This window comes from Thermoascus crustaceus (assembly GCF_041956765.1).
Source record: "Thermoascus crustaceus strain CBS 181.67 unplaced genomic scaffold VTN00scaffold_1, whole genome shotgun sequence".
NCBI classification, from domain to species: Eukaryota; Fungi; Ascomycota; class Eurotiomycetes; order Eurotiales; family Thermoascaceae; genus Thermoascus; species Thermoascus crustaceus.
This window is the reverse complement of record NW_027192527.1, coordinates 6,339,950-6,361,747: the sequence shown is the minus strand read 5'-3', so window position 1 is coordinate 6,361,747 and position 21,798 is coordinate 6,339,950. Positions and strand designations below refer to the sequence as shown.

The following is a 21,798-nucleotide window of genomic DNA, read 5'->3' as shown; positions in this document are numbered from 1 at the left end:
CGAGGTGCTCGTTTGCGAGAGCAGGGAGAAGAGACGCTGGAGCGTCAGCAACGATCGCAGCGTCTAGAGTCGGCAAAATACCGCAACGGGGTCGAATGCGCTAGAGGAAAGGCGCGATCGACCGACAGTAATGGCGGTGTCTCCCAGGTCTCCCGGAAAGGAAAAAGAAAATCAGAAAGAAAGGGTATAGACAGAGAAAAAAAAGAAAAATCTAGGATATCTACAGTGGCGGCCGCGGGAGGACGCCGCAGTGAAGTCCAAACCAGTGGGACCAGATAGGAAAGCTTCACCGTGGATGAGACGATGGGCGAAAGCGGTGTGACCTGCCAAATCGAGAGGGAGAGAATCAGACGGAACGTCAGGATGCAGCAAGGATCAGCGCGGCGGGCTTAAGGGCCAGGACGGGCAAGCGACGACCCCAGAGAGCAGAGCGGAGAGGGGAGAGGGCTGCGCCACGGGAGATGCCCAGAAAGACACGGCCAGGAGGGAGAGGAGGGATTTGCAGCGGCCCGAGAGAGAAGAGAAGAGTCGAGAGGGAAAAGATGATAGCTACCAGGTCGCCGGGAGGGGCCGCTTGATGGGGCCGGTTAGTGGTCCTGGGCTGTTTTACGGGCTGCTGGCAGAACGCGCGCCCGGCAACTCACGATGGGAGCTAAGATCGAAGAACCAGATCCGCAGATGCTTGGCAACGCTGGGAGCATGCCATGCAACGTTTGCGGTCGGCGAGACGTGGACGTGGACACGGACACGACGACAAACGCACCACACAGATGCCAGCGACAACGGGGAAGCGTGTTCGACGGGAAGCCGGGCCATCGCAGAAGCAACGCTCGACGAGGGCCTGGAAGAGGGGGAGGGGAAAGGGCGTGGACCAAGTGGGTACGCCGCCGACGCCGACGGGGTTAGACTTCGGCCGCTGCCGGTTAAGACGAGCAGGACATGCCCAGACCGGGGGATTTCCAGAACGGTCATCACGGCTTCCTCTCTACCCCAGGTCCAGGAACCAGCACGGGCAGCAGCCACGCGATGGTGGCGGCTATCCTGCTGTCCTATTTGAAAGGAACAGTGCTGGCACTGCGTCCGGTACGACCTCGCCAGACGGACTGCATGCTCACGAGCCATGTGCAGCAGAAGCACCCTGCAAGGTTAACTCTACGTACTGTGTACATCCATATATCTCCATAAGTAACCATGACTTCTCCGAGCCCGACGCTGCGGACTCGACGTCTAGCGATCCCTGTGATCCATCCAGATGCCCTATAACAATATCCATCACGGTGGAGAGTTCCGCGCTGAGGACCCCGGGAACCCCGGACGTAGGTGCTGATGTCACCAGACTCCGACGCCACTCGTCGACACCTCCCGGTAACTTCGAGCCAAGCAGGCAGAGGGCCCTACGCAATCAGGGCATGGGGACTGATTTTCCACCATGGAAGGCTCATCATGCTGCTAAGTCTGGGCACCAAAGTCGCCTGTCGCGGTCTGTTGAGCGACATAGACGGGCGGCTAGCTTACTTGATCCATCAGGGCAAAACTTTTTTCCTACCTGAACTGCAAGCTGCAAGACCAACGGCCGCCCCTGTGTGAGAAGAATTCGAGACTCTTTTTGCGGTCAGTGAAAGACGCGCTGCTGCATGCCGGTCCAGACTCTGACCACTTTCGGAGCACGCTGCAGGGACTTCAGCGTGCTGGCCACCTCTGGGCTGCCTGGGCGACGACATTCGAGCGGTCAGTTTGTCGCCTGCATGACGCTTCCGACCCAGTAGCCGTCTATCATGCATGGGACGTTGGTGACCGTCTGGCCTCCTGCGGCCGCTAGAAACTGTATCGACGCTGTAGAAGTACCGGGAAAGGAGATCGGTCGGGAAGCCGTGGGTGCTATCTCCAAGTCCAGGAACCCTCGTAGATACCTGCTCCGTGCTCCGTACTTTGTCGCTCCTCCCTCCGAAGTCCGGTTTGAGACGTCGGAGCATCCGATGGTCAGACTACGCCAGGCCAGTCGATGTGGTTTAACTCACGCCCTATGCAGTTCGTTTGCGTAACGTCAGTTGGAGTAGACGGACCAGGAGCGAAGACAAAGCAAGGTTCGTCCACGCGCTGCTGCTGGGAGCCGTGCCACGAGGCCTGTGACACCAGCGGCGAGCACGACAGATCCCACGCCCGTGGCCTGGGGGCCAGCAAGCTCTTGGCTTGCTGCTCATCATTCCTCCGCCTTTCTGGAAAGGTCTACTCAAGTGATAGAATAGATGCGCAATGCTGCACCTAGTGCTACTGCGGCCCGCATAGCATGGCTTCATTTGAAGCGCTGATCCTGGCCATCTGCCAGGGAGGACCCCGCAAGGAAGACTTTGCTGCACCTGGTGACCATCAGCTGGCCTCAGGACTCGAGCCTCAGCGGACTGCAGAAACGACCGGTGCTGATCGACCGTCCGCTAACTCCGTCACGGGCTTACGATATTCCCTCCTCAGCTCAGGCCAGGTCCCGATTCCTAGCCAGGCAAGAATTCAATCCAGACTGGGTGTTCGGACGGCAATGTCCGCCGTGACCCGCCGCCCTTCTGGTTCCAGCCCCTGTAGTGACTAATCTCCAAGCTTATCGACGTCTCTGTGGAACTCAAACTAAGCAAGTTGAAGCAACAATACTGCTTTGTTGTGTCTACAGAGTACACTGTACAGTGCAAGAAATTTTGGATCGCTCAGCACGTTTCCCTCGGAAACTATCATGGTCATGGTTTTGCTTACCGCTCACGAACCTATTAGTAGTCGCGGCCGAGATCGACACCGGAGTCTTCATCGAAGTTCGTGGAGCACGTTCCTCTCCGAATCCGACCTGCCATCTTCGGTTTCATTATTGTCTAAACGATCTCCTACCCTAACACTCGAGAGCAGGCTAAGATGAAACAATGATTTCCCACAGCCGCGCAAAATGCTGAATCGGAACCAATGGGATTTGGTTTTGAGAACACGAATGTGGACCAGCATAGCTGCGCTCCATACGCCGAAAGCGCAACTCGCAAGAATCAAAAGGCGCAAGTCGGTCCTCTATGATCGCTGACACACCGCTTAGTATCTGCTTCACAGGGTTTGCCATCAAATGCGCCATATCCGAGTCTTGCAGCCTACGACCGTACAGCAACAGCTCTGCAGCAGTAGCGCACTCCCTGAAGGACGCAATAATGTCCGCGGAAGTCCTAATAATTACATAAACACCTAAAGCCAGCTTTAACGGCTAAACGTCGATCGGATTTTTTTTAACAACTCCTCCGGTCTGATTTGCCTACTGGAGTTGGGGCTACGTTCTAACTTTTCTGACACGACCAACCTCAACCGTGGATAAGGCTGCGCGAAGGCCTGGGGCGTCTCCACCTCAATATCTACTAACCCACTTCGTGAAGAGTCTAAGTTATGCCTGTTGCCCATCGCATTTCTTCCCAGTTCCCCGTCGTTTTTTGTCATTATTAACCGGGCAGGGTCCAGAGGAGAACAGCCACTAAAGTTTACGCTTGCTTTCATAATTCAATTTCCAACGGGTGAAATCGGAGATGACTGACTGCGTTCTTTTCCCGCCTTTGTCCCCGTCCCCAACCAATATTATCTAATGACGGAGTCAGCAATGAGAATTCCTCAACTAAAACTTTAAAAGGCTGAATTTGCCCCTTCTCCACCGGACCCGCTTTACGGAGTAGAGCCCTAACGGGTTTCGCGTTTAGTTTTCATCTAAGCTCATGCCCAGCGGCGGTTCTAACTCCGTAGCCCCGGCGGTTAGGGCCGGAGCCTGTTCTCGAATCTTTAGGGCTGTGTGTGTCACGTGCATCGCGTCTATACGGAGTACCTGCTCCATAGCCTTTGGGCAAGTTGTTGTCTGTCCTATTTCTGCTGTCAAACTGCATGTCGTCCAGCTTCACACCTCCGACGTGGATCGTATCCGTCACAAACTCACCAGTAATCTGCTTTCCTGCCAGACAGGTTAAGTTGAAGAACGTGTTATTGAACTTATACGTAGAAGAAGCGCTGGCGTCATACGTGCCAGACGCACTGCAGATGCCATCCGGACCACCAGGAGCACACAAGCTCGAATTGGCCGCATTGACCCAGAGGTCATTGTTGCCTGTGTCCAGCAAGAGCTGGAACGGCTGCGGGGGCGTTCCCAGTTCGATGTTGCAGAAGTAGAGGGTTTCCTGTTGAGAATTCTTTAGCAATTGATGTTCTTCTGCCAGTGTTGTTTATGAAATCGTCCCACGCTGACGGTTGCAGCTCTCTTTCGTCATAGACGGTCTCTCTGCGCAGGGTCCGCGATCTGCCTGCGTTCTATGCTCAATCTGACAACGGCTGACGCATCCCGTTTGTGGAGGGAGATCGCGTCCGCTGCTGGGGTGATGGACACCACCAGTAAGGCGAGTGACAGCAGCACCCCCCGCATGATGTTTCCAGAATTCCCCTGTAGAATAATTCACAGAGAAAGAGAAGCAATAATCTAGAAGAAGAAAAGAAGATGATATACACAAGCCAAGACAGGATGTGTGATATCGCTGGAGTGTAACGTTCTGTGAATGGAGAGAGAGACAGACAGGGATCAGACAGGAACTTATCATGAACCCACATGATAAACAAATGGATGAATTCTCCAAGGGAGACCAACCTTGTCATTATCCACCTGCGCTAGGTAGTTATGAGCCGAAGAGCACCATCTAAAGACCCAATCTTCTGGAGCATTGATAAGTTGGTCAATAAAAAAGGGATACTAACGCTCATTATAGCGCTGTAACCCTAATACCTTGGAGAGCTATGAGCCTAGCCAATTATCTATCCAGTCTAGAGATCTAGTAAATACAGCTGTTGCGCCACCCTGATTTATTGTACCGCAATGTACTGTATTCAGATATACATATTAGGAACCATGACTACTAACACTATACACAATGGGCGTAGCAAGGTACTATGGAAATCGTGAAGAGACGGCTAAATCAAAGTTGACACCTCAGAACATAAATCCTATTGGCCGTCTCCATCTCTATCGTCCCGCGAACTGCGAGTCTCATACTGAGTATGGAACGTAGAAGAGCTTAGCGAGCTTCTCCAACGCAGAGACAATCTATTTTGACGGTTATCACGACCCCAGCGTGGGACAATCAACAAGCTTGGCCTCCACCATGTAGTTGACCCTTGCATATGTGTACACTGGATATTAGGAGACATACACCGGAACTGTCAGGTAAAATAATTCATCGGGCACAAGCCTATGCTCCTGTTCCAAAAATACCACAAGATGGTAGCTGCTAGGATTGTCCTCATATGCTTTAGCTACAGGGTTAGGATATCTAACAAGAACTACTATACAACTGATAATTTTGCCATGTCTCTCTAGCAATGTCAGAATTCCTGCGGGACGCTGCCAGGACCCTAGGCAAACCAGCGCAGCCGGCGATGTCGGTGGACATGCCATCCAGAGTATTTAGGCAAGCATCCTAACTACTCTCAACAACAGCCGCAAATAAAAGCCGAAGATTTTAGCTGCAAGCCCAGGATCTCTCATCAACGCTCATTCGTCTATGGCATACCCTCAGTCCTATGCATATTCGACTTGCAGTACACTCAGCAGAGAACTCAGCCCCGGTCCGTCCATCAGCGCGAGCCACGCTTAGCAAAGAAACGGCTTCGATCCAGTTTAGTCGCCCATCCAGATCATGATTCGTCCCAGGAAAAGAAACAACGTGATGGGATCGACGTCATTTGCTGATGCAGTCTGACAGATAGCCGATCATCAACGGCTCCAAACACTAAAAGATGCCTATTTTGGTTTACCTCTACGTGCGCAACATATGCAGCTTCGATGGAATTTCAGTCGATTATCAATAGATTGGTCTTTTGAATTGAACGCTGGGCAAAACGGAGAGTCGGCCCTAAACTGCCCCCGACTCACCGGGGAGACTGACAAGGGCCGTGCTACCAGTCGGATCGTTCGGTTGTTTTGTCCCCCTGTCAAGCTTCAGCCCAGCTTCTCTCAGACTCCCACGGAGGCAGATCATCACTTACCACCCGCTTGGCCTGCGAGTCCATTTTGCTGGATCTCTGCGGAGGCTTACTGCACGTCACGGCATCTGCGCCCATGATCGTGAATGCCCCAGAGTCCGGCAGTTACCGGGCAGCCTGCATAGAGGACGAGCACTGCTAGTTGATACCTTCTAAACTGGTATGGAGCACTCCGTACGGGCGTAACTAGTGCGCAGACGTTGGGCTTTTTCTATGTGTCCCTGAAGGGTGTGGCAAAGGGAATACAAGGAGAGTGTATCCTGACCCTTGTTCAAACACCGCCGTCGGTCTCGATCAATGTCATCATCTCTTCTTCCTCCATACAACATAATCTCATTAGACGTGCCGGTTATCGGTCTTTTGTTTGTTGTTATATATGCGTTCTCTAGATTCGGAAGCAAAGGGACGTGTCTCTGCGCATGTCATGTGCACATTTCCGTGCTTCTAGCGAACATGTCCGATACATCTGACGGCTCGAAGTGTGAGCGTTCAGCGCCTCAACAACCTCCTCAGAAGCGTTGGCAATTCATCGATGCATCAAACGACAGTTCAGCTAACCTGACCCAGGTCAAGCGCCATGTGATGCAGGAGTATATAAGGCAGAAGCGGCGGGACGCGCAACATCGCGATGGAGCCGGTGATGCTCAGGGTGAAGGGCAGAAGTCACAACGAAAAAGGCGTCAACGGCAAAAGAGGATACAGGCTGCGAATGCCGCTGACATAGCCAGCGGCGAGAAGGGCGAAGATACTAGCGGAAGAAGAAAACAGAAGGGCAAAGCAATCTCAACACAAGACGATACGCAGACACAGGATGTCGACCCCGAGAAAAGCACCAGTGCAGATGATGTCGAGGAAATCGAACGGAATTTTGCCGCCGGCGCTTTCGAGTATGAAGACCCGAATTCTTTATTTCCCTCATCCAGCAGTGTTACGTTTCTTCCGCACAGGTCCTTTGCGAGTGTCGACGGACTCATGGATCCCTTTACCCCATCGCCGTCCTTGTACAGCCAGGAGAGTCAGAGCTATGATGGCCTGGCCGATGCTATATTGTCTAGATTCCAAGGCAGCGCTTCGGGCTCTCGCAGTTCATCGCCCCGGTCTTCTTATCGCGCATCTCCTCCACTGCAATCACCCACTCCTAGGACAATACTCAGCGCTGCTAGGACAGACCCGTTCGACAGCCTCCCGGTTCAGTTAGACGCAGAAGAGAAAAGACTCTTTGACTTCTATGTTAATGAGATGCCGGCATGCTCCTATGGGACGCTAATTCGGTCTCCGAAAGCCCACAACTGGTACACAGAGGTCTTCGTGCCGGAGGCAATGAAGGGTGCCGTCAGTTTCCAAAACACCATAATCGTCCACGCGGCAAATACGTGGGCCTGGGTTCGGAACGAGACTGAAACTAAAAACACCCTTATTCATCGTGGACGCGCGATCTGCATGCTCAGGAAACACATGGCTAAGAATCCAAAGGACATATCTGACGCTGCCATCGTCGCCTGCATGAGTGCTGCAGCGCTGGAGGATTTCGACCCTCGTCCGGGACACAAAGAGATCAGCTGGGTACATTGGCGAGTAGCAAGAGAAATGATCCGCAATAGGGGTGGACCTGCGGCCTTCGAGAACACCAGGTTAGCCATGCTGATCAACTGGCAGGACTATATTCTGGCAGGGTACGAGACCAACGGACCGAGCTTCTACTTCGAACATAACCCTGTGCTCTCCCCCATCGGCACCCCCGAGTCCTGGCCTTCCTCTAAATCCCAGGAATCTCGCTCTTTTATGCCGTCACCTCCTTATTTGACTTCATCTATTTCATCCGGCCACATACCTTCCTCTCCTACGGAAACTTACTACGTTCCCCAGATGCGCAAGCCACTCTCACCCACGGAAGAGATCCAACATCAATGTGAGGAATTCATCAGCTTCCTCAAGCGTTCTGAGCAGCTTGCTATGCACCAACTGACCACCCCTCCGAAGAAATCCGCACCTACCCGTCACACAGCTTTCCAGGACGGATCCCTCCTGTACCGGATCCTGGCGTCTCCCCCGGGCCGCCGGTTCACATCGACAGGAGACCGCAAACAGATCATCTCGCGCCAGGCATCGTTGATGATGCTCAATGCAGCGCTCTGGGACTACCGATTCTCAATCCAGCGGAGCGAGGTCTTCTTGAAGAGCCTAATTATGAAGGTCCTCGAGAGCGAAGTCGACATGAGCGGCTCCGTCGAGGCTCTCTTGCAAATCCTCCTTGCGTGCAAGGACGGCTTCACCGATGAGCCAGAAACATCTTCCCCCGGATCGTCGTCATCATCAGAATACCTGGACGCACCAGATTTCAGCCAATACTCCCCAACGGCAACGTCGGTATTTGCACGTCCCTGGTTCATTGGTCGGATGTTGAAAGTCGCGAAGCGGCTCGGTGTGGAATCGTGGGAGCGGTTTAGTGACGTCCTCTTCTCGTGCTTGACACTTGAAGTCCAGGAGCCTGTCGTGCCGTCGTGGGAGCAGGAGCTCCGGCGGGAGATCCTCGAGGCACCGTTGATGAGCTATGTCATGCCTGCGCTGCCGTCAGAAGCATAACACTGGCTAGGTTAGGTTCGTCCCTTATCTTTCTGTGGTGTATATATCTTCTCCCCTTACGTCCTACTAAGCGTTTTCTTTGGTCGGGTTTGACTCTTGTATTGGTGTTGCTTGTTCCCCCTATCCCTGGATGGATAAACGGATGAAGGGCAGGATACCGCGGCGGCGTTGGACGTACGTAACGTACATGCACATTCATGCAAAGTCCAAAAGTCGCACTTGTTGTTATATGACATGACACCAAGGCGTTATGAACGTGATACTCTGCTCCTTTCTGTGTTTTCAAGTTATAGTTCACTACTATATACCCACATGAAGCATCTATTGTTTGATATTGATTTTTATATTTACCCATCTACTTAATTTATTATATTCTCAAGTCAAGTTAAATCCTTACGCTTCATATGGAGTAGTAAAATCTTGTATATATGCATGAAGCAATACCCACCGTAGAGAAACCCATTCGCTATTACTTATATGGGAACGGTTAGCTTTCTTAATCTTGATTTCAAATTTCAATCAATCAACCAAGCAAGGTGTACGTATGTACTTTATAAACCACCTAGCACCTGCGTGATTAATATATTTACTGAATCCACAATTCTTGTCCTCATTCACATTGATAGAGTTGTTTCTGCGAGGTTTGTTCGGTCTCCGATCGTTTGAATGATATAATGTAGAAACAAGAGTTGATCGTTCCTCTGTTCCTCTTCCATCAAAAGTTTAAAGAAAGAGTCTGATAAAAATTCTCTATCCTCCTAACAAAAAAGAAGAATTCAAATTCAATCAAATCGCGCCCTACCTCGCGGAGCGGAACTTTTCAAAGACATCAGTCTCCAGACTTCAAAAACGTCAAGACTTCTCAGAATTTACGGCCTCCCTCTTTCTTCACTATCTTTAAAGGAATGAGAGAAAATCATTTCCGTATCGAATATATAAAACCTGCCAAAGTCTGTGGATGATGAATAATAACACAAGGCGTCAGTGGTTGAACGACAGACTGGCCTCCTCTCCTCCCCCGCGGCCGCGGCGCGCGGGAAGCTCCACCGCGACGCTCCAGCGTTCCGAAGCTGCTAAATCCTGCCGCGAAAGCTCAGGCCAAGACCGGAAACTAGCAGCGCGAACATCTTGCCTTTCTCTTTTCTCACTGTCTCACCGTCATGAACTGAACCGACGGTTTTATTTGATTTGGGATTGTCGTGAGTGCCGTGTTGGTAGAATATTTTACGCCCGACCGGAATCAGTCGCATCGCATCGTGTTCGTCCCGTCCGTCCTTTGCCTGGCGCAACGCAACGCCGCAACTTCGTTCCGCGCGCTCCAGCTATACGTCTGCGGCAGGCTTGGTTCATCTCATGTCATCTTTGTCGCTGGACTCCGACTCTAAAAATCCAAACTGATAGGTTGTCCGGTCTCTCCCCCGTCCGCGAGATACGCTGTCCTTCCCAGTTTTATCCTCCTCTCCGCCGCCTCCCATCGAAGAATTCCCTCGAACTGCATCCGTCATGATTCCGCGACTGAACGCTACAACGGACAGATTCCTGTAGCTCCGGAAGTCGTCTTTCTCGCTGATACAAGTCCAGCGACAACGAAGAGAAGCTACGGCGGATATCTCTCTGAACAGAGGTAGGGTGGATATCGCGAGGCAGCCTACAAGGATTATTCCAACACCCCCACGGCCGGCGGCGAAGACGCCCCGGAAACTTTCAGCAGGATGGACATGGATACAGACACCGCGGTAAATCCCTACGAGACAGATCCAGACAAGATCCCTAAAGATGATCCCTACCTACTTGCCCGAAGCGCTCACTACGGCCGCTACGTCCCTCGCCCCGACGACTTCACCCCCCGCTACAACTACTGGTACCAATCCGAGCCGGAGTCAATACCATATTGGAAAGAGGTGGTGGAGAAACACTGCACGCCGGAAAACTTTCTGAAAGAGTCTGGGACTCGGGAGGCTTTCGCTGCAGGGAGTGTGATCATCAGGGTCGACCAGGAGAGTGCGGAGGGACCGGCTGCGGAAAAATACTCCTTGCTAAATGCTAACGAGTTGTGCGCGGCGAGGAAAGCGGAGGAGGTCCTTAGGCCTATGGACGTGTCGGTGCCTCTGATATACTTCTGCGGGACTATAGAAGGGAAGAACGTCACGGTGGAGTCGCGGATACCTGGGGTTTCTCTGGAGGTTGCGTGGAGGTACCTTACGGCTGATCAGAGAGCTGGCTTCAAGCAACAGTGTCGCAATATTCTACAACGTCTGGGAAATGCCGGTTCGTCGCCTGATGGTCCCTCGTACGTCTGTCGCGGACTTAACTCGCAATTGCAACCGGAGATCCAACAGCTCGAGCGAGATATTCTCTTTAGTGAGAAGGAAGAGGGCGAAGACCTATGCTTGGTACACAACGACATGGTGCGATCCAACATCATCGTCAATGATGATCGGATTGTAGGAATTCTTGGTTGGCGACAGAGCGGTTACTTCGGCCATAAAAGAGCCGGGGCTGTACATTGCCAGCTCAGAACTCCTGAACGCACCTACATCAAGGGCGACGGAAATGAGCCTGGAGAGGAGAATGCATGGGCTGACCTCTATGACTCGCAAGATTTTGTAGCGACAAAGGAAAGCGCGATGACGAATGGCCACGAAGCCGCGGGACCGACGGTGAAGACTGAACCGTCAGTCAACAGTCTAGATAAGTTCCCCACGAGCACTACTGCAGAGGGCGCCAGACGGGGTTCTGTGAGTAATCTCGACGGGACTGACTTGCCCGATGAACATCCGACACCTAAAAAGATCAACGATCTTAAACGTGGTTCGAATTCACGGGCATCATCCTCAGAGCGGTCATCCCCTGCTGCTCCTACAAAGCCTGCCGCATCCAAAAAGCCTGCCGCCACCAAGAAGGGTACTGCGACCAAGAAGCCAGCTGCTAAGAAACGCAAGCTGAATGCTCAAGACGGTGATGGTGCTGAGGGCCGCCGCTCCAATACCCCCTCGTCGCGGGCGAGCAAGACCCCTGGATCAAGGAAGCAAGGGTCTGCATCTGTAGCGGGATCCCCGCCACCAGATGACAAAAAGAAGAACGCGAATGGTGCCGGTGCAGACGACGCGGAGGACGAGGATCACGAAGACGGAGATGAGGTCTTCTGTATCTGCCGCAAGCCAGACAATCATACATGGATGATTGGATGTGACGGCGGATGCGAGGACTGGTTCCACGGGAAGTGCGTCAACATCGACCCGAGGGACGCAGAGCTAATTGACAAGTATATATGTATGTATTCTCGAGCTTCTGTCCTCACACCTCTCATCCTGCTGGGCTTAATATTAACGGTAGCATTCAGGCCCAAACTGCCAGAAAGAAGGCAAAGGAAATACTACCTGGAAGCCTATGTGTCGACTGAAGGGCTGTCGAAAACCAGCACGTATCTCGAAGAAGATACTGAGCAAATACTGTTCCGACGAACATGGCCGGGAATTCATGCGCCAAAAAACGCAGCACCTGAATTTGATCTCGAGCTTCACGACTGGAAAGTCCGGCTCTGGCGGCCGGGGTCGTGGGGCAGAAAAGGGTAGCCGTCAAGGCAGCCATAGCGTTGAGGGCGATGAACCTCACAATGACGATGGAGGAGCCTCTAACGACGACGATGATGACGAGAACGAGGTGGAAGCGCAGGCCAGAAAAGACCGAGAAGAGCTCGGTAGCAGAGGCGGCGTTCTCACCGCTGGCGATCTGAAGGCAGTCGTCGACGGTGTGGCTTCAGCAGAGGAATTCCGCAAACTCGGAGAGCATATCGTGTCTCCTCCACCGGAGGAAAACACAGGCTCTGGAGCGGATGATGGGTGCAATAACAATAAGAAGCTTGGTTTGGACATCGACGTCAAGGATCTCACCTACTCTCCGGACGAGGCGACGAAGATCCAGAAACTGCGGAAACAGCGGGACGAGCTGCTCCACCGCAGAGAGATGCTTCGTGCTCGTGACACTTTCCTGTCCCTCGTGAAACAACGGGCAAAGAACGTGTTGGAGCGACTAAAGCAAGTCGATCCGAAAGGCGGTTGGAAGGATATCTGCGGCTTCGACTCGCGACTTTCGTGGTGTGATGAGGAGTTTGACGAGTGGAGACTCTCAGAGGCCGGGGAGAAGGCCCTGAAGGACGGCAACGCCGATGCCATCGCGCAGAGCAATCCACAGGAAGGAACCGATGTAGACGGCGATACCCCGATGGACGATGCCGAGAATAAGGACAACGTCGAGGCCATCGGTCGTGGTGTTTGCCTGAAGAAGCGCTGCGAAAGACACAAGCAGTGGCTCAGGGTTCAGCAGCAGGATATTCTCTTCGAGCAGAGCCTGGTTTCCGAGGGTCTCGTTAAATGTGAACGCGAGGCAAAGGCAGTCGTCGAGAGAGCCGTTCTTAGGATGTGGGCTGAGAAGGACAGTGCATAGACAGATGACTGTTTCTTTTTTCTATAGATCACTTCTCTGGTGTCCTCTTTTTTTTTACCATATCTCTTCTCCTTTCTCCCTTGTCTTAATCTTCGATCGATATGTTTTTGTGATGGCTCTTTTGTTTTTGCACAGTTGGGAAAGTTCTGGTCGGTAATTGGAGAAGAGAAGATATCTTCCTCTGCCCCAGGAACAGAAAAAAGAAAAGAAAAAGGGTTGGGATTGGAGTTGAATTCATATTATCGATAATTTGGCCATGCCATTGTATCATTTGCAGTATCATATCCATCATCATCTTGGGGGCCGGGCACGAAGTGAATATTCGGAAGTTTGGCGTCTTTTTTCTTTTTTTTTTTTCTTTTCTTTTTTTTTATGCATTGCACGTATTCTAGGCAGGACATGGCTGATTAGATTATTATCACATCTATGACGAACGGCTGGCTGCATGTGATGTGGATAGACAAGCAAAACTTTCTTTTGATATGCTATTTATTGTTGCAGTGACTCGTCCCTTCCATGTAGCAGATATTGTCAAATGATTTTCACTGGATCGGGATTCGATTTAATAATCATCCGTCCCTGTCCTGTCCCAGACACACCATCTTCCCACGCTAGCGCCTACACGGTCCTTGATGACCTCCACTATCCGCCTACCCTTGACGATCGAGAGGAGCAGATGGACGTCAAGGCCCTGATCCAGCGATCTGGAGAGAAGAGTCAGGAGGAGAGACGTCATGCCGGGACGGAAGAAGACGGAGTGGATGCCGTCTCCATCTCTGTCCTGACCCGGACCCGGACCCTGACTCTGACTCTGACTCTGACTCTGACTGCGGGACTGTGTCTGTTGTCCTCCTTGTCCTTGTCCTTGGCTTTGGCTTTGACCAAGGAACCTCCCCACCCCGCTCGTATTGACAAGCACCACGGACAGAAACGACGCGTACGTCCGCGACAGGTGCGTCAGGGTCCGCAGGGCGGGGATCAAGAGCGCGCTGCCGCGGAGCGGGTTCGAGGTGCGGATGACGCCCTCGGCTAGCGCGTCTAGGCCTTCGATAATGAGGAGGACGGGCTGGTCACCAGCCAGGTCCACTTCCGCAGGCTGTTGCTGTTCTCGTTGGCGTCGCTCCTGCTGGATCTTGTGCAGCTTATCCGCCACCTCACTGATGGCTTGTAGGGCGCTGGGGAAGTCGAATACGGGAAACAGCTGGACGGCGTCGAGGAGCTCGATCGCCTCGTCGCGGGATATACTCGGTTGGTTTTTGTTTTGGTGATGGCGGTGGTGGTGGGAGAGGAGAGAGGCAAGGAGCGCCTCGGGAGCGAATGTGCTCGAGTTTGTGGGGTATATTATGAATGCTTTTGGTTGTAGTTGTTCTGGCGAGATGCTTCTTCTGGTTCCGGGACTTTCTTTGCGAAGAAGGAGTGTTGACAGGAGGTGACGGGGGAGCTGAGGAACCGAATTAGCATGGGCAAATAAATTAGGTGATATCCACTGAAAGTAGGCAGAGAATCTCCAAAACTGGGGCATATTGAAGAAACCAAGGGGAATGATTTTATTGACTAAAGACATATGATTGAGCATATCATGATAGCTTTCGATGTTTAAAGAACAGGTCTTCAAGTCCAATACTGTCCAAGGGAATAAATACAACCACCAAGATTCAATAAATAGAAAGTAGCCAACCCAACAACGATGTATCAACAGGAGAAAAAGAAAAAAATAACTCACCTCCCCCACCCACTCCCTCCCCTCACCGAAATCATCCCCACCATTCCTGCTGCCATACCTCCTCTCCCTCAGGACCGAGAACCCAATAACAACCCCGCACCGAAAGACCCCTCGAGTTCCAGTTCGAGTCTGGATACCGTCCTCGATATCCGCTTTCAAGTTCCACGCGTGGACATTATCCTGCTGCGGCGCGGCTGTTGCTGTTGCTGTCTGTTCTGTTTCTTCTTCCTCCGATCTTGGTGCAGGTTGTAATGGTGTTGATGGTGGTAGTGGGAGGAGTGAAGATGCAAGGATTGGAAAGGCGGGTGGAGCGGAGTAGACGTTTGCGGATGGTGATGTGGAAGTCGACATGGCTAGCTAGGGAGATAGGCAGCAGAGCTGAGAAAAGGGGGAAATAATTGCTAGATGATTGATGTATGTAGAACTCCGTCAGATAGTAGATACCAGAGTAGGTTAAGTAGGTAGATATAGGATAAGGATCTGGAGGCTTGACGGAGACTGGCAGCAGCAGTACGCGACTTTTGTCTGAGCTTGTTTCTGGAAGCGACCTAGATGTCGGAGTTATCGACTGCTGCTCATCAAACAGAGCTTCTCTATAGACAACCAGGTAATTATTCTCATTTATAACTTGTCTCTGACTTCATTTTCTTCATTTTATCAAGAGATGCTGCATTAACCGATGTCAAGGTTGTCAGTTTAGTCGGGGAAAATCAATGCCAAGACTTCCGTTCCGCTCTTCAACCTACCTTAACAAACAACGCGCTGCACTTTCAACCCGCCTTTCCCTACCCGTAACTACCTACCTGGTACCTCAGTAAGGAAGACTACTCATTAATCGTAATTATACAAGAACTTTTATTCCGGCATGTACATGCTCGATCACCCAGCCTGTGGCTTGTGTATTCGTTGCAAATTGCTTATGAAAGACTTTTCCCTGGACAACACTTTGCAGGCAACAAGCAAGGTACATTTTCGTGTTCCGCTGCTGACAGCAACAAACTCGGTTCCTGCATTAGTACTCCGTCGGTCCAATGCCCAGCTCCACGGATTTTTTTTTTTAGTGTGTACATTAGATAGGTTAGGTAGACGGCACGGAGTAAGTAGACGTGTTACGGTACTGAAGTTGGTCCCTGCAAACTCCAGTCGGAGATAATGGCTCTGGTTACTATAAATAGTGGGTCTTCTCCCTAATTACCAAGGTACTGAGCACCATTATCGCTACATGAACCATGTTCCAACCCGTGCCATTGTTTGTTTTACCTCCTGACTACTCCGTACATTAACGAGACGGCTTAAAGCGCCTAAGCAACATGCAGAAGACGAATCACAGAAAGGCGGGAGAGCAATGGAACAGGCTCAGAATATGGACCGGAAAAGGTAAAAATGTGATAGAAATAAATAGTAGAGTTGTCTTTGTGAGGAGCCTAGGATATTAGGGCGAGGTAATACAGAGACAGAAAGAGAAAGAAAACACGTCCAGTCGATTAGAAGAGCACCTTTTGACCTGCCCACTGAACTGAATTAAAAAGAGGAGAACGCCCATAGGTTGTGGATGCTCGCGTCAAGCGAGTATCGGTATCGATTTGACCCCACGCGACTGTGATAGAAAGACGCTGCGAAGGATGCATAAGAATAATGAAACCACTCAATGTGTATGAAAGACGAAGGACAAACGGTAACGCTTTGCACTAATTGTGAAGAAACCTCCTTGGCGAGAAAACGAAGTTCAAAGCGGCTAGCAAAGCCTTGACCTGTGCAGTTTGGTCCCTCCCATAATAGATAGAGAGAACGACTTGTCTTCAAACTTGAACAGCACGAGAGGCAAATGTCGGATCGCGAACGATAGATACGCTCACGAGTCAGTCGTCGGTCGCCTCTCAGGTCTCGGCTTCCTCAGACTCTTCATGCGAGTCATAAAGCCACCGCCGCCCGCCCTCGTCTCGTCAACTCCACCAGAGCCGTACGGTCGGTCATTTGAAAGGTTTCTCTCTAGTCCGTTCTCACGCCTCGGGCTACTTGCAGACCGCGATCTTCCAGCAGATCCGAGGCTGGACCTCGACTCCTCAGCGAGCTGGATCCTGGCACCTTTCTTATCCCACTCGTCATCGTAATCTTGGAAGAAGGGGTTCTTTTCGTTGACTTTCTGCGCCTGGCCGGAGGTCGAGGGAGCGACGTACATTGGCTCAGGAGAGATTACCCGGCTTCCTCCGCTTCTGTTGATGCCTCTAAGTTTCTGCGCAAGACTCTTCTTCCGCTGTAGCCCTCCGTTCTGACTCATCGATTCGTTTTCACTCTGGCGTCGCTCGATGGCCGCACGACTGGCTGGGGCACCTTCTAGGAAGGTACTAGTCCCCAGACCCATGCTCTCTGCCCCGTGGACCGGTTCCACACGTACTGTAGAATTGAAGCCTTCGCTATGGTCGTTTTTACGGTATGAATCGTCATAGCCGGTCCCAGCAAAGTCATTATAGCTTTCCGTTGTTACACCGTGAAACATGTCCAAGTCAATGTTGGAGTTGTTTGGTCCAGCACCACCAAGTTGCATGTTTTTCGAGTCTTTCGGGAAAGCCTGCATCGGGGCGTTACGATGACCTTTGCGATTGCGATGAGGATTACAAGCATCAAATGGTCCATCGTGGTGAAACACTAGTCAAGAAAACGTCAGTGCCTGGTCCAACCCCGGCGACGGTGACACTCACAACCAGTTCCGTAGATACTTGTGACATCCAATTTATCGATCACGTCAAGTTTGACGCCAGGTCTCCGGGATGAGCGAGACTTCCCATCCTTATCCTTATGCCGCGCCTCTCGCTCCCGATGCCTCCTTTCCCTCCGTCGCCTTTCGTCCTCAGGGTCAAGGGGCTTCGAAGGTCGGTCCATTATAGAAGACTCTGAATTTCGACGAGGACGTCTCACATCGCGGGATCTGGAACGGCTGGCGGCCTTCGAAGAGTCCGGCGGGTCCGCAAAGATATCGAAAGGGTCCGAATTCTGACGTTCAGGGCGCTCCCTAGGAGGGCGCTGGGCTGGCGGTGGCCCTCTGCTGCTCGAGGACATCTTTGGTGGCTTGTTCTCTGGGCGTGGCGGGGCTGGCTTCCGGCCGTTTTGTTGAGAAGGGGGATCAAGTGAAAGGTTCGCCTAGGAAGTGTGGTTAGGAATTACAGGTGGAAACTTGAGAGAGAACTGCAAGACATGAGACATACAAAGAGTTCCGCTGTGTTCCCCATGAGGGCTGGCTTCTCGGGTGACGCAGACATCCCGCCTGACTGGAATTCTGTGTCGTCCAAGAAAGGATTCGTCGACAAAGGCCTTTGACGGCCGCTGGGAGCTGGAGAAACGGGGCTGGACGGAGACGCAGTGCGGTTCCTGAAGGGGTTGTTGGAACCCAGGTTGACGGTCAGTCGGGGAGAGGGTTGGCGCTCTATAGAGTCAGGTCAGATCGTGTTAGTTTTTTATCTCTCTGCAGACTTTCGAAACAGGGCCCAAAGGAGGGGACGGGAAGGGGTAGCCGCCGCACTTGAAACGGGTTGGCCGTGCGACGTTAAATGTGAGGGAACTATGTTTGTCCGGTGGAATTGGAAGGTTACGAACCTGGCGCGGACAGCGGGGCGAGCGACATGACGGGAGGATAAGGGGACGTTTGGGACTGTGTCAAGTGTGATAGGGAGGTGGGCAGTGCCTGGCAACGAAATCCAGCAGGGACTCAGTTGGGAACTGTGCTTCAGCGCGAAGCATATATTATCGACAGAAGGCACAGGAATGGAGGAGACGGCCGTCCAGAGTCGTTCGCAGGCCCGATCGATGGCAGCTCTGTACGGGGGATTTCCTGCTCGTTCGTCGAGGCGCAGTGGCAACGCTACAGTTCGGGGAGCTTTTTGAAACAACGATCGCTCTGGCGACGGGGAAGATTCGTCAGAAATCGGGCGTCGATCCCTTGGGGTTTCGAGCGTGGCAAGCGCTGGATGTGTCCGTGAGAGATGGGGCCTGCTGGTCTTTTTGTCTCTCTCTGGCGCGCGACGAACCCAAGAGGACTGAGAGCCAGTCGGTTCTCTGGTATGCAGGCCAGCGATCGATAAGAGAGATCTGCAAGGTTCCGCGCAAGAAGACGGCGACACCGGTTGTCTGGTCTGGGCAGTGGAAAGGAGAGAGACGGTATCTTAAGCTCTGCGTTCGAGACAAGAGCTCAGGAAGACAGCCAGACGACGTGCCTAGGGGTGCGATGAGGGGGAGGGCGAGGAGGGAATGCAGGGGACGAGAGGATGGCAGGAGGACAGGAGTACGAAGTCTTGCGGCCCACGACCCCACAAGACGACTTTTTAGGTTAGCCAGTCAGTCGCGCTTCTAGCCTTCTACACAGCACAGCAGCTAAAGTATTGATATGTGCCAATTGATGGGCTGGTTGTCGAGCATTCGAACTGCCGGCCGGAGCGGGGAGTCCAGGGGCAAAGGAAATCGAACCCTCCAAGTGGGTGGGCGCCGGCGGCACGCCAGAGGAGACCGCGCGCCAACTGGGTCTACGCTGCTCAGGGGCTCCCGCGCCGCGCTGCTCCGTACCTGCGCACGCTGCACACCTGTCCATCGGCTATTTTTCTTTTTTTATTTATTATTATTTTTTTTCTTCCGGTTTTTCTTTGTCTCTAACACGGCTCTGTCCATGCTGCGCTAGGAGAACTGTTGGCCATGTCTCCTGGCATCCTGTCGCTTGGCTCCGGAGAAAGCTGCGGAAAGCTGACCGTCCCCGAGACCACTTTATGGTACGCTTCCTCTATCCGACACGGCGGTTTGTCCCTAGCTTTTCTCCGCAGGCTACTACACAAGCGTCGTTCCCCGGAGTTCTGAGAGGCTTTAGCCGAACATTTCATCGTGACCGTCAGGCAAAAAGTTAAAAACGCTGGGAAGTTCAGCAGTCTTTTGCCCAGCCACGGTATGGATATCCGCAATGCACTACAGGGATGGATCTCAACCTTCATGGCATCTCTGCAGAGGGATGGTGCAAGATGCACATGCCATAATATGGGTGCTGTTATAATCCGATCTGAGAAACTGATTGGGCAGTTTGGGATTGTCTCAGAGCAATCTATCCTTCGCACCCGTTGGCCGAGATGCAAGCAAAAGGTGCAGAGTACGCAACAATAATAAATAGCACACCGTCACAAATATCTCTCCATCTGCGTGCTCTTCCAAGGATCGCCACGGGAACCACAGCCCGATGCGCGCAGGAGAGATTTGCCGCACAATGGCAAATGTTGCCCTGGCGGTTGCGTGCGCACAGTCCTCCCTGAAGCATACTGAGTTGAGCTAACCCACGTGCGCCTCGCTCCTAGAGGATTTATCTAACTGTCGAGTCCTGTTCCCTCTGTTAGATGTAGGGTTGTACCACGAGTGTCCGCTGCAGCACAATCACTCATTTTTAACCGCCCTTCTGTCTCTTATTCAGTACCACACTACTTCAACTCGAGCACTGCGTGCCGTGATTACATTGTCGTTGTGTCCGCCACGCAGGAAAACGCGGCCCACGAATCCACTGGACTCCTGGAGCCAAGAGGTTGTTGACAGGAAGATCAGTACCCTTCACGGAACTCCGCTGGTCCTCGAACTTACTACGTACGGTGTAGTCGTGTGTCGCCTCAGGCGTTGACGTACTTTAGCGTTGAGTTTGAAGCTCCATTCCCCTGAAAGGGCTGCGAGAGCAATTATTCCTGACCCGCACGCACTACAGATTATCCGTTGCGCTGGACCGAGATCGTCGGTCTCGCTGAGATCTCGTCCATAGGGCGGGCGCGACAACAAAATTGGACGAATTATTATTAACTGCGAAATCCTATCTAACTATCTCCATTTTTCTTGCTGACTACGGAGAGTATTTAAGTGTCGCATTTCTCTCTTGCTTTGGGATATGTCCAAGGTATGAATATTGTACCATTGATTTTTCCTTGGCAGTAGCTGGGCAAATTCCTTCTTGAAAACCCCCTTACTTAAACGCATTGTTGATCAACGGGAGTGACTGGCAATGGCTGGCGGAAGGGTGCATGTCCGCGGTTCAGCAAGGGTGGAGGGGTGGAGAGCTTGCAGTTGCTACGTAATCCGGCGCCATATCAGGGAACTCACATCTTGGTGTAGAAATGAGATTTGAACACACAGGGAAATTTTTGACCAGTGTCAGATAGAGACATGAATAAAGAAAGAATTGTAAGTGATTTGTACAGTACAATCGATGTGCTGCGTGGAGGGGACAATAGATGCGGCCGCCATGTGAGCTGCTACTTAATAGGTTAACCAGTGCTGCCATGTGACGCCTCTTGTAACGCCCGTATTTCCTCCCGCCGCCTTGACATGAGAAGTGAACATCGCATTGATCGCTACCAGTACCACAAGGAGCCCAACGCAAATCCCGCATAACTTCCAGCCCCGCATTGACTTCTTCTGCCTTATGCCCGCTACTCTCTAGGCACTTCAATCTGCACACGACGGAGAAAAGAGACCACAGCACTTCGTCTCCGTCCGCCATGGCCCAACAGCAGCCTGCTCCGTCGACCAACCCGCAGCAACCCCCACCACCGACTCTCACGAACCCCCGCTTCACCCTCGAGCTCGAGTTCGTCCTGTCCCTCGCGAACCCTCACTATCTGTCGCATCTCGCGGTCAACTACCCGAACCTCCTCGGCACGTCGAGCGAGAAAAGCGACGACAGCGACACCGGCACGACATCCTCCCCCGACGCGCAGGCCTTTGCCGCGTACCTCGCCTATCTCTACTCCTATTGGAAGACACCGGAGTATGCGCAGTTCCTGACGCACCCGGGGGCTACGTTGCGCGCGCTGCGACTGCTGCAGGAGGAGGCGTTCCGTCGCGACATCATCCGTCCGCAGGTTATCGAAGGTCTACTGGGCATGGGAACGGAGGGAGTCCAAAGCAGTCAGGATACTGAGCCAGCTGCGGCTGGTGCAGAGCAAGGAACGGACAATGCGGAGAGACAGAATGGGGTGAAGACGTGAAGCGTTGAGGGGTTTATTTGG

The 21,798-nt window shown here is 52.4% G+C and overlaps 7 protein-coding genes across 7 annotated transcripts; 4 read left to right on the top strand and 3 right to left on the bottom strand.

The window, feature by feature from the left end:
• Window positions 1–295: 295 nt before the first annotated feature.
• On the top strand, window positions 296–2,584 carry VTN00DRAFT_2319 (uncharacterized protein; the record flags this gene model as incomplete). The annotated part of the gene is made up of 7 exons (XM_069428524.1): window positions 296–316; window positions 380–879; window positions 995–1,480; window positions 1,528–1,728; window positions 1,820–1,979; window positions 2,030–2,234; window positions 2,304–2,584. 7 exons carry the CDS (start codon window positions 296–298, stop codon window positions 2,582–2,584), a joined length of 1,854 nt encoding a protein of 617 aa, XP_069293021.1.
• A 1,129-nt stretch (window positions 2,585–3,713) lies between these two features.
• VTN00DRAFT_2318 (uncharacterized protein) lies at window positions 3,714–6,108 on the bottom strand (the record flags this gene model as incomplete). Its single annotated transcript, XM_069428523.1, has 2 exons — window positions 3,714–4,178; window positions 6,034–6,108. 2 exons carry the CDS (start codon window positions 6,106–6,108, stop codon window positions 3,714–3,716), a joined length of 540 nt encoding a protein of 179 aa, XP_069293020.1.
• Window positions 6,109–6,483: 375 nt separating this feature from the next.
• Window positions 6,484–8,613, top strand: VTN00DRAFT_2317 (uncharacterized protein; the record flags this gene model as incomplete). The annotated part of the gene is made up of 1 exon (XM_069428522.1): window positions 6,484–8,613. One exon carries the CDS (start codon window positions 6,484–6,486, stop codon window positions 8,611–8,613), a length of 2,130 nt encoding a protein of 709 aa, XP_069293019.1.
• A 1,712-nt stretch (window positions 8,614–10,325) lies between these two features.
• On the top strand, window positions 10,326–13,059 carry VTN00DRAFT_2316 (uncharacterized protein; the record flags this gene model as incomplete). The annotated part of the gene is made up of 2 exons (XM_069428521.1): window positions 10,326–11,886; window positions 11,957–13,059. 2 exons carry the CDS (start codon window positions 10,326–10,328, stop codon window positions 13,057–13,059), a joined length of 2,664 nt encoding a protein of 887 aa, XP_069293018.1.
• Window positions 13,060–13,621: 562 nt separating this feature from the next.
• VTN00DRAFT_2315 (uncharacterized protein) lies at window positions 13,622–15,133 on the bottom strand (the record flags this gene model as incomplete). Its single annotated transcript, XM_069428520.1, has 2 exons — window positions 13,622–14,500; window positions 14,783–15,133. 2 exons carry the CDS (start codon window positions 15,131–15,133, stop codon window positions 13,622–13,624), a joined length of 1,230 nt encoding a protein of 409 aa, XP_069293017.1.
• A 1,501-nt stretch (window positions 15,134–16,634) lies between these two features.
• Window positions 16,635–18,401, bottom strand: VTN00DRAFT_2314 (uncharacterized protein; the record flags this gene model as incomplete). Its single annotated transcript, XM_069428519.1, has 4 exons — window positions 16,635–17,428; window positions 17,482–17,920; window positions 17,986–18,203; window positions 18,374–18,401. The coding sequence occupies 4 exons, from the start codon at window positions 18,399–18,401 to the stop codon at window positions 16,635–16,637; spliced, it is 1,479 nt and encodes a 492-aa protein (XP_069293016.1).
• A 2,887-nt stretch (window positions 18,402–21,288) lies between these two features.
• VTN00DRAFT_2313 (uncharacterized protein) lies at window positions 21,289–21,777 on the top strand (the record flags this gene model as incomplete). Its single annotated transcript, XM_069428518.1, has 1 exon — window positions 21,289–21,777. The coding sequence occupies one exon, from the start codon at window positions 21,289–21,291 to the stop codon at window positions 21,775–21,777; it is 489 nt and encodes a 162-aa protein (XP_069293015.1).
• Between the last annotated feature and the right edge of the window lie 21 nt (window positions 21,778–21,798).